We start from the raw sequence: 11,415 nt of genomic DNA on the forward strand, positions 1-11,415 counted from the left end.
CCGACTCACAGCTTGCCAATGATGTTGAGCGACCATGGCTTGACTAATGAAGAACAGATCTCTGATGATGTGCTCTGTATATGTATTCAGCAGATGCCGAGTGTGCTGGACCACAGTGTTCCCAAGTGGTTGTCAACCTGCCCATGCAGATAGCCAGTTCCATGCCAGCTGAAGTCAACACTGTGCTGATAATAGGTAGTAAATATCTCAATACTTAAGGCAAATGCCTCTGTCAAGCATTCGTGATGTTTCTGCACCTGTCTTTGCAGTTTGACAAAGTCTTTAATGGCTCAGAACAAGGGGTTATCATCTGCATGGGGCTGCAAAGGTGCCTGGAATTTAGCAGTCCCCTGAGTCCCAGATCCAATGCATGATTCTTTCAGGCTCGCTTTCCAAGAGGCCTAGCAAGTTTTCTTGCTATCATCCTCATTAGTGGTGGAAAATGCCCCCACGGTGCCCCACTCAGCTAATTCTTCCACTCTCTGCCCATCAAGGTACTTGCCATTGCTGCCACATTGTGCGATTCACAGCACAGGCATCACATATAAAAGGCTGTTGTGTACCCAGTCAAGTGTGATCAGTCCAGGGCTCCCCTGCACAATTTGATTTATTTGATTCTGATATGTCAGAAAAGCAAACTTTGGTGCACCCACTTTGTGGGCAGGGACCTCAGTACTGATGAACATGACTCTGCAGAGAAGGCCCCACCCCTTTATGTCACAATACCCAATGTGCCCATCTTGTCCAAGGTTGCCACCCAGTGGCTGTCTCCACAGAATGGGTAAGAACCCAGCAATGCAGAAAGAAGGTCAGTGACCTTCTCTGCTTCACCAGGGCAAATGCCACCATCTTCTCTCTGCTACCTCACTCTATCTTTGATACTGCACCCATTTCCTACCTCCCACCTCCCAGTTAGTGGGCACTCATGGTCCACCACTCTCACAATTGCGTGCAACATCTTATCACTTGCTCTCAACCTCCAAAGCCACGCCCACCCCATTACAAACCCTGCATCCTCGGTGCTGTCTTTTCAGTCACTCAAGGCTCTACATCATTTTTTCTTACATTCACTTGCACTAATATCTGCACTACTCACTGTTAGCTCAATCAATCCTATCCTTTGTCTTAAGTCAGAAGAAAACAGCTCATAGTGGGGGAAGAAAAGTTAGGAGAGTGGTAGGGAGCCTGACATTTAGCTCATCACACCCAATGACGAGTGAATTCTGACTCTGATTGGAACGAACAAAAGCCTCACCATGGGCAGTGCGACCTGACATGATGCTGACCGCTGTCCAAAATGGAGGTATGGAGGAACAAGCCGAGAGTAGGAGAAGCAAAGTAACCCACTCTAACCTTCATGTTGTCAATTATCACCATATAGCTTCGTCCAATGACTGAGGGAATGGGCAAGTACAAATAACTAAGGCAACCGTTAGCTAATAAGAGATTTTTATGTATGCTAATAAATACCATGTCACTCACTAGTGAGAATCTCATTATCAACGTGTTCTACGTTTCATTAGAAAATTGTATTCCTTGGTCTTGATTTTGAGAAGCTCTTTGTAGGCGGCCTCATACAATTTTTACAACTTTTGCTCTGGTGGTGGGGGGTGCTACTTCATTCAGGGGCTGGTAAATTTCGGCCCACACTCTTGCAAGTTAATTTGGCTGTAGTTAACACTGCCTGCAATAGTGTTACAGCTAGCTATGTCAGCTCATTGAGGGTGAAATACCCAAGGTGAAATTAACTACTCTTTATTTGTGGAAGGGTGAGAAGGGTTGTCATCTGGAATATTGGGCTCAAAATGGCATCACTCACTGATTAGTATCAGACTGCCTGCACTGCATGTGACTGGAGGACTTGGGACATTGTCCACACACAAGCACCCTTGATGACTTTCAGTACATTTTGTGGCCGGAGTGTGCAGGCTCACTTGGGATATCACTTAGGTATCTATATAGATCTGTACAATCCCAACATGTCCAACCAAAGCTCAATATTGTGCTCATAGTCTGTACTTGCCTGGGATGTACAAGATTACAACATCACTGAGGGAGACCATCTTGCCTGCACTAGTTTACTGGATGAGTGACATTACTCAGTGCCAAAAATAGCAAGAACTGCTGATGTTGGAGTCAGAGATAACACAGCATGGAGCTGGTGGAGCTCAGCGGGCCAGGCAGCACCAGAGGAGCAGAGAAGTTAACCCAAGGTGTAGCACTTCCTGCAGTTGCAGGGAAAGGTGCCGTGGGTGGTGGGGCGAGTGGGGAGTATGGTGCGGATGAGGGAGTCATCAACTTTACTGCCACCTTTCACACCAACCTCAAGTTCACTTGGACCATCTCTGATATCTCTGTCTACTTCCTGTACGTCTCTGCCAACATCTCTGGCGACCACCTCGAAACTGATATCTATTTCAAATTCACCGACTCCCACAGCTACCTAGACTACACCTCCTCTCACCCACCTTCCTGCAAGAATGCGATCCCCTATTCCCAATTCCTCCACCTCCACCGCATCTGCACCCAAGATGAGGCGTACCACTCCCAAAAGTCCCAGATGCCCTCTTACTTCAAGGACCGCAACAGTCCTCCATCAGTGGTCAAAAATGCTCTTGACTCCACCTCTTGCGTTTCCTGCACCTCTACCCTCACAAACCCTCCCCAGAACAAAAACAAAGACAGAATCCCCCTTGCCCTCGCGTATCACCCCACCAACCTCCGGATTCAACATAACATTGTCCGCCACCTCTGCCATCTGAAGTCTGACTCCACACTTATCTGCCTTCCGTAGAGACTGCTCTCTCTATGATACCCTCATCCATTCCATACTCTCCACTCACCCCACCTTCCCTGGCACCTTTCCCTGCAACCGCAGGTGGTGCTACACCTGCCCCTACTCCTCCCATCTCATCTCTATTCAAAGAACCAAAAAAACCTTCCACATCAGACAGAGGTTCACCTACACATCTGCCAATGTGGTCTACTGCATCTGCTGCTCCTGATGTGGCCTCCTCTACATCAGGTGAAACCATGTGGAGGCTCAGAGACCGTTTTGTAGAGCACCTGTGCTTGGTTCGTGACAAACAACAACACCTTCTGGTCGTGAATCGGTTTAACTCCCACTCCCCCTCCCTGGGTGACATGTTCATCCTAGGCCTAGTCCAGTGTCACAATGCCACCACCTGGAAACTGGAGGAACATATTCTGCCTTGGGAGCCCACAACCTAATTGTCTCAACGTAGGCTTTACCAGTTTCAAAATCGCCCCACCCCCGGCCTCATCCCATGACCAACCGTCCGTCTCATCCCCATCTCCATGACCTGACACAATCTGTTCATCTTCCCTCCCACCTATCCCCTCCTCCCATCCCACTGACCAATCCCTGCCACTGCCTACCTGCACTCACCTATCACTATCGCACCTAACTTCCCCAGCCAAACCCCTCCTGTCTCTATTTGATTCAGAGTTCCCTTCCCCTTCCCCTATTCCTGAAGAAAGGTTCCAACGCAAAACATCAGCTTTCCTGCTCCTCTGATGCTGCCTGACCCATCATGTTCCTCCAGCTCCACAGTGTATTACCCAATGCCACCTGCCTGCTTCATCCCCATGCCCTTAAATAGTACTGTTATTTGAACAACCACCCAATGTCCTCTTCAATCCCTGAATAATTGATGAATTACGCAAACAAGCAATATAATGGTTGTGCCATCTTCCAAGTGGTGGTATCTTTCCATGTTGGATATAGGATCTTCAAAAATCTTTCTTAAGAATCACTTCTCAGTTCGGGAGATACAACTGAAATTTCAATCTTCTCTGTTTCTAAACCTGTTCTGTGATCAGTTTCTCTTTTTCTTTCTGTGGTCTCCTGTTGGCCAGAGGCTATGAACTCAAATTACCAGTCCCCTCACAACCAGCTCGAGCCAGTTTGAGCTGGTTCAGCTCTGAGGGGGAAATCTTTTTTTTGGAGGAAGAGAAATGAGGTAATCCTAAAGATGTCCTTGGATAGAGCTTATAGTGGAAAGAAACTGCTGTCAGATGAGTTGAGCACAAACAAGAACGGGAGACCACCATTCAGGAAGATAAGGAAAAAGGATAAAAATGAAGGATTTCAGTGTCAGTAAAAACTCCAGAGAACAATCTTTGAGAAATATTATTTGCACACTTAGAAGCATGGAGAGGGCTCCACGACCTGGGAGAAAATCGAATGCATAGCATAAGCTTCATTTAGAACAAAGAACACTATAGCACAGAAATAGGCCCATTTGGCCCTCCAAGTCTGCACCAACACATTTTGCCTTTCAATACTAAAACTGCCTTCACTTCCATATCCCTTATTCCCTTCCTATTCCTGTATTTGTCCAGGTGCTTCTTGAATGCTGCAAATGTGTCTGCTTCCACCACCTCCTCTGGCAGTGCATTCAGATACTTGCCATGCTTTGTGTGAAAAACTTGCCTCATACATCTCTTTTAAACTTGTCCCAGCACCTTGAACCTATGTCCTTGGATAAAAACCTCATACTTCCCACGCTAAGCATGCCATTCACAATCTTATAAACTTCTATCAGGTTGCCCCTCAACCTCCTGCATTCCAGTGGAAAAAAAATCTATCCAACTGATCTTCACAGCCAAAAATCCCCCATATCAGGCAACATCCTGGTGAACATTTTCTACACCCTCTTCAACACACCCACATCTTTCTAGTAGTGTTGTGACCAGAACTGAATGCAATATTCCAAGTGTGGCCTAGCTAAAGTTCTATAAAGCTGCAGCATTACTTGGCTATCTTCATACTCAATGCGCCTTCCTATGAAGGCAAGCATGGCATAGGCCTTTTTTACTGCCTTACCAACCTGCAATGCCACCTTCAGTGATCTGTGGATGTGCACACCCAGATCCCTCTCCATATCAATATTTCTAAGGGGTCTGCCATTCACGAAATAATTTCCACCTGTACTTGACTTTCCAAAATGCATTGCCACGAAGATGGATAGAGGAGAAGATAGGTGGAGAGGAGAGTATAGGTGGGGAGGTAGGGAGGGGATAGGTCAGTACAGGGAAGACGGACAGGTCAAGGAGGTGGGATGAGGTTAGTAGGTAGGAGATGGGGGTGAGGCTTGGGGTGGGAGGAAGGGATGGGTGAGAGGAAGAACAGGTTAGGGAGGGAGAGACAGGTTGGACTGGTTTTGGGATGCAGTGGGTGGAGGGGAAGAGCTGGGCTGGTTGTGTGGTGCAGTGGGGGGAGGGGACGAACTGGGGGGTGTCTCTGCCTCCCTAACCTGTTCTTCCTCTCACCCATCCCTTCCTCCCACCCCAAGCCGCACCTCCATTTCCTACCTACTAACCTCATCCCACCTCCTTGACCTGTCCGTCTTCCCTGGACTGACCTATCCCCTCCCTACCTCCCCACCTATACTCTCTCCACCTATCTTCTTTTCTCTCCATCTTCGGTCCGGCTCCCACTCTCTCCCTATTCATTCCAGAACCCTCACCCCATCCCCCTCTCTGATGAAGGGTCTAGGCCCGAAATGTCAGCTTTTGTGCTCCTGAGATGCTGCTTGGCCTGCTGTGTGCATCCAGCCTCACATTTTATTATCTTGGATTCTCCAGCATCTGCAGTTCCCATTATCTCTGATACAATGTTATTGAGGGAGTTAACAAGGCAACACACTGATCTATCTTCCCTTGATGCTGTAAAAGAAGGGGAAATTTCCGATGATTGATCTGGTGGCCACATATAATGAACTCAAAAGCCTGTCCAAATAATACCGCCCCTCAGATGACTTGGCAGCACTCGCTTCTGAATGAAAAAGCCTCCATCAGTCCTTCAGGAAAGCAATGCTGCCTTGGCACCTGATGCTGGGATGGTGATGTCTCAAATAGTGAAGCTGAGATGTCAATTATTCCACTGAAAGTATCTGAAGCTACCTATGTTTAAGAGAGGGTCTTAAGAAGTATTTGAACTCAAAAATGGCAGATTGTATGTCATATCATCACCAAATCAGTGATCGATATCATAATCTGTCTATATTTTGCAAACTGTGGTTACACACAAGGGAGGTCAATGCTATTGCACCTCAACCAGCAAGAATCACTGCATCATGCTAGAAAAGGCTTTGGTATTGAAACAAATAAAGTAGGTCAAACCATTACAGACCCAGAGGATGATAGGGCTGCTTTCTCATTGTAGAGACAACTGGTGATAAGCTTAACATGATGGCCAACCTACCTCAAGTAGGGGACAAGGTTCATAACGTGGAATCTTCATAGCAATCTCAGTTGGTAAAGGAATTGAACCCACATTGTTGGCATCACAAACCTGTGGTGCTCAATTTGAACCAAAATATCTTCACTGGACACAACATTAATTCATGCTGCATTCTAGGCTTTTGCGTGTTTTTCATGGACAATTAAAACAGCGTCAAAGCAGAATGAGAAGAATCAGTGTTCTATCTACAAACCTGAATAAGGGGATTTTGTCTATAATGCCTATAGAATTCTTTTTTTTTCTAATTTGTTATTGTGCTGATATATGCTGTTGAAAAAAATAGAATAACAAAAGTATTCCTTAGAGAGGCATTTTAGTCCAGTGTATAAATATCAAGCGGACAGAACAGTGCTGCATCCAGGTGATTTAACCAGCCGTGACGCTCAAAATGGGCAAGGTAAGGCCAACTTTTAATCTTTTCACATTTACAAATAACATTATATTAGAAAAAGTATCAAAGTGGGGAATCACCAAATCAACTATGTCGTTTTATTCACCACAGATCATCTTTTACGAGGACAGGAACTTCCAGGGTCGGCACTATGAGTGCAGCAGTGACTGTGCCGACCTGTCCCCTTACTTCAGCTGCTGTAACTCCATCCGTGTTGAGAGTGACTGGTGGGTGCTGTATGAGAAACCCAACTACATGGGATACCAGTATGTTCTGACCAGGGGAGAATATCCTGACTACCAGCGCTGGATGGGATTCAATGACTGTGTCAGGTCGTGTCGCAGTTACCCTCAAGTAAGAAATGATTATTTGTTAACTGCCAAGTCAACATAATTTCTTTGATGTCATTTACATTCGCTATTGCCCATCAGTAGTTAATTGCCTTGTAATGCAATCTGATTCTAACCCCTCGTTTAACGAAGTAACCTTTGCTTATATTAATTGTAGCATAATTATTCTCACTGCCATTTACTATCATGAGTGACAAATCCAGAATCAAATTATTCTGTTTTGTGTTATTTAAAATATTTGAAAAAAATTTTAAAAAAGCAAGATCGCAAAAGATGGTACAAAGAGTTTTATCTGTCCTGTCTTGACATGTTTCTAATTAGTCACTAATTTGCAATAAGCACCCAATAATTCTAATGTATGAATAGTAAAGAACTATTCATTGCAATCATGTGCACCTCTGTACCTTTTGATGGGTTTGATCAGGGATCCAAGTAAAGATTTTGTGAGCTTTGGTATAGACAGTACTGCCGGTGAACTATCCCTCATACATAAGCAGGCCTACAATCTTTTGCTGAAAGGACTGTTGTTGAAATGTTTATTGACGCAGGGAGAGTTGAAGAGCTATTCAATCATGCAACCATTGTAATTAATCCTGAACCTTACTTAATCCTGTTCAGATATTGACCTTCTATTAATGAGTTCTGTTTTAATACTTCCTGATTATGAATAGCTCTGTGAAATCCCTTTCAACCTTCTCTTCTCTGAGAGAAGCTCTGTGTCTGCAATCCATGCACTTAACTGAAATTCCTCATCTCTAGAACAGATACGACAAAATAAGAATCACAGCCCAGAATGATGCCCAGAATCAATTTCATGGGGAGAATTGTACAGGTACCTGAGAAGCAGGAAGGGAGTGAAACAGCTGGTTAAAAATATGGACGACAAGTCAGATTTACTCCCTTCCGTAACAGAAATTCAAATATGGGGTTTGTACATGCAAAGACATCATTAAGGGTCATTTTAACAAGTCATTAGACTTTTTCCAACAGTAGATCAACACCTCTGATAACAAAGTGTGAAGCTGGATGAACGCAGCAGGCCAAGCAGCATCTCAGGAGCACAGAAGCTGACATTTCGGGCCTAGACCCTTCATCAGAAAAGGGGGAGGGGGAGAGGGTTCTGGAATAAATAGGGAGAGCGTGGGAGGCGGACCAAAGTTGGAGAGAAAAGAAGATAGGTGGAGAGGAGAGTATAGGTGGGGAGGTAGGGAGGGGATAGGTCATTCTGGGGAAGACGGACAAGTCAAGGAGGCGGGATGAGGTAGTAGGTAGGAAATGGAGGTGCGGCCTGAGGTGGGAGAAAGGGATGGGTGAGAGGAAGAACAGGTTAGGGAAGCAGAGACAGGCTGGGCTGGTTTTGGGATGCAGTGGGGGAAGGGGAGATTTTGAAGCTGGTGAAGTCACATTGATACCATTGGGCTGCAGGGTTCCCAAGCAGAATATGAGTCGCTGTTCTTGCAACCTTCAGGTGGCATCATTGTGGCACTGCAGGAGGCCCACGATGGACATGTCGTCTGAGGAATGGGAGGGGGAGTTAAAATGGTTCGCGACTGGGAGGTGCAGTTGTTTATTGCGAACCAAGCGGAGGTGTTCTGCAAAGTGGTCCCCAAGCCTCCGCTTGGTTTCCCCAATGTACAGGAAGTCACACCGGGTACAATGGATACAGTAAACCACATTGGCAGATGTGCAGGTGAACATCTGCTGAACATGGAAGGTCATCTTGGGGCCTGGGTTGGAGGTGAGGGAGGTGGTATGGGGGCAAGTGTAGCACTTCCTGTGGTTGCAGGGGAAGGTGCCGGGTGTGGTGGGGTTGGAGGGGAGTGTGAAGCGGACAAGGGAGTCACGGAGAGAGTGGTCTCTCTGGAAGGCAGACAAGGGTGGGGATGGAAAAATGGCTTGGGTGGTGGGGTCGGATTGTAGATGGCAGAAGTGTCGGAGGATGATGCGTTGTATCCGGAGGTTGATGGGGTGGTATGTGAGAATGAGGGGGATCCTCTTGGGGCAGTTGTGGCGAGGGCGGTGTGTGAGGGATGTGTTGCGTGAAATGCGGGAGACACGGCCAGGGGAGTTCTCGACCACTGTGGGGGGAAAGGTGCGGTCCTTGAAGAACGTGGACATCTGGGATATGTGGGAGTGGAATGCCTCATCCTGGGAGCAGATGTGGCGGAGGCAGAGGAATTGGGAATAGGGGATGGAATTTTTGCAGGAGAGTGGGTGGGAGGAGGTGTATTCTAGGTAGCTGTGGGAGTCGGTGGGCTTGAAATGGGCATCAGTTTCTAGCTGGTTACCTGAGATGGAGACTGAGAAGTCCAGGAAGGTGAGGGATGTGTTGGAGATGGCCCAGGTGAACTTGAGGTTGGGGTGGAAGGTGTTGGTGAAGTGGATGAACTGATCAACACCTCTGTTGTGTAAGGAGGCAACGAGCTAAATGGAGGCAGCAGCTGAGTAGCAACCCATAGGCTCTTTTCTAAGTATCTATTTTTAATAGTGCTGTTCAAACAGGAAAGCAATCCTGGCAGTAACCATTAAATGAGCTACCACATGTATAATTGAGAGTGAAGTCCTGCTAGCCACGCATGTATGTCAATTACACATGACACTGCTGATGTTGAGTCATACTTGTGATTGGCAAAATTGTGCCTCAAGCTCCAGTTGAAGGACAAGCCAATGTTTGAGACAATTTCATCTCAACTTCCCTGTCTCTGTACTCCTTGTCTCCATTTGTAAAGCCCAGAATTCCTTGTGTATTTTTCAAACTGCCCTGCAGTCTCCTGCATATACACCCCTAGGATCCTCAGTTTCTTCAGTCAACCCGAGAACTGTATCCCTTACTTTGTATTGATTTTCTTTATTCTTCCTACCAAAATGTATCAATTTGCTGTTTTAAACTTTGCATGACACGTCTCCACCCATTCCACTAGATTGTCTATGTCCTCTTGAAGTCTATCCCTACCTCCTTATGGTTCATTATTGTGTCATGGTTTGAATAATTTGTGAATTTTGAATTTGTGCCAAGTAGGTCCAAGTCAAATTCATCAGTATATGACCAGTGCTCCAATCTTGGAGTGTTCTTTGATATATACCCAAACAGATTTACTGTGATTTCACATTCCTTATCTGTTGTATATTGCAGTATCGAGGCTCCTACAGAATGAGGATTTACGAGAGGCCTGACTTCGGAGGACAGATGATGGAATTCACAGATGACTGTCCATCTGTCTACGATCATTTCCGCTACCGTGACATCCACTCCTGCCATGTGATGGACGGTTACTGGATCTTCTATGAACATCCCAACTACAGAGGGCGACAGTACTTCATGAGACCCGGTGAATACAGGAGATACACCGACTGGGGAGGCTACAGCTCAGCTGTTGGATCTTTCAGGCGAATGAGAGATTTCTAATTTCTTGTTGAAAGCTACATTTTGTCATGCTGATATATTCTGAAACATAATAAAGGTGTTAGCATCAGAATTGATTTTTCTTGGATTGCATTTTTGTGCTTCTAAAGTAGGCATTTTATAATATTATAATCTTGAAACTATGATAATTTTTGAGAAATAAATATTCCCCATAACACTGAAAATGAGAAAATACATAGCAACAACATAAGTTTATGCACCAGGTCCTTTTTTTTCAAACCAATGATTGTTCCTTCAAGCAGCTATTCAGATGGATGGTTTATTGACAACGATGAGTCAAAATACGATGAGCTTATCATGAAAGGAACACATAAATACATTACCAGATCACAAATTAAAATATTATTAGTCCAATTTTAATCAGTCATTGTAACAGAGCCTGATATTTTCCTCGTGCCATATGTAGTCTCCTGCCATGAATTATACTTGAAAACACTTTGCTGAAAATATTGCATGTATGCAGCCAAAGTTTTTTTTGATCTGGGTGCAAACCAGGCATGTCCTAATGTTTTATTAAATTGCAACACAAATTTGATGCCAATTGTCTCATTTCTGAGCTCAAAGTTTTACCAACATCTCTTATTCTCAGGAGAGCACAGGATTTTTAACAGAAATGTATCACACCCCATTGATTATTATTTTCTGGCTACAATTCTTTAAAAGAAATTGGTGATTTCCTAGCCATTTCCAGATGCGATACCTACAATGCGTTATGCTGCAATTGTAGTCAGATTTCCTACTGATTTAAGGACTGCTTCACAAATATTTTTCGGCATTCACTGCATTTTGCTTTTGTTCATTCTAAAACTTAGGTTCAACTCATTCGCATTCTCCTTTGAATACAGCATGACTGGCAGAATAAGTAGCAGAATAATCTGCTAGAAGAAGGAGGGAAGAGAAGTGGCAGCAGGGGTCCGTACAAACCCAGAATGTTCAGAGGACAATTCTCCGACCCAAAACCTAGTAAAGGACAATCTATGAG

At 45.1% G+C, this 11,415-nt stretch overlaps 1 protein-coding gene across 3 annotated transcripts; it reads left to right on the forward strand.

The window, feature by feature from the left end:
- The first annotated feature begins 1,297 nt into the window (after window positions 1–1,297).
- LOC125454118 (gamma-crystallin S-1) lies at window positions 1,298–10,485 on the forward strand. 3 transcript variants are annotated; one of them, XM_048534499.2, is made up of 4 exons: window positions 6,657–6,665; window positions 6,771–7,002; window positions 7,473–7,480; window positions 10,143–10,485. In XM_048534499.2, the coding sequence occupies exons 1-4, from the start codon at window positions 6,657–6,659 to the stop codon at window positions 10,413–10,415; spliced, it is 522 nt and encodes a 173-aa protein (XP_048390456.2). In that variant the 3' UTR covers window positions 10,416–10,485. The 3 variants fall into 3 exon arrangements, with proteins under 3 accessions (XP_048390454.2, XP_048390456.2, XP_048390455.2); XM_048534497.2 differs by lacking the exons at window positions 6,657–6,665; window positions 7,473–7,480 and adding an exon at window positions 1,298–1,333 and having other exon boundaries at window positions 6,771–7,013; XM_048534498.2 differs by lacking the exon at window positions 7,473–7,480 and having other exon boundaries at window positions 6,771–7,013.
- Window positions 10,486–11,415: the final 930 nt, after the last annotated feature.

This window comes from Stegostoma tigrinum, chromosome 7 (genome assembly GCF_030684315.1).
Source record: "Stegostoma tigrinum isolate sSteTig4 chromosome 7, sSteTig4.hap1, whole genome shotgun sequence".
NCBI classification, from domain to species: Eukaryota; Metazoa; Chordata; class Chondrichthyes; order Orectolobiformes; family Stegostomatidae; genus Stegostoma; species Stegostoma tigrinum.

Coding starts and splice junctions, on each gene's coding strand:
- LOC125454118 (XM_048534497.2), top strand. CDS start 1,298: ATGGAGGTATGGAGGAACAAGCCGAGAGTAGGAGAA. Junction 1,334..6,770: donor ACAAGCCGAGAGTAGGAGAA/GCAAAGTAACCC, acceptor TATTCACCACAG/ATCATCTTTTACGAGGACAG. Junction 7,014..10,142: donor CGTGTCGCAGTTACCCTCAA/GTAAGAAATGAT, acceptor TGTATATTGCAG/TATCGAGGCTCCTACAGAAT.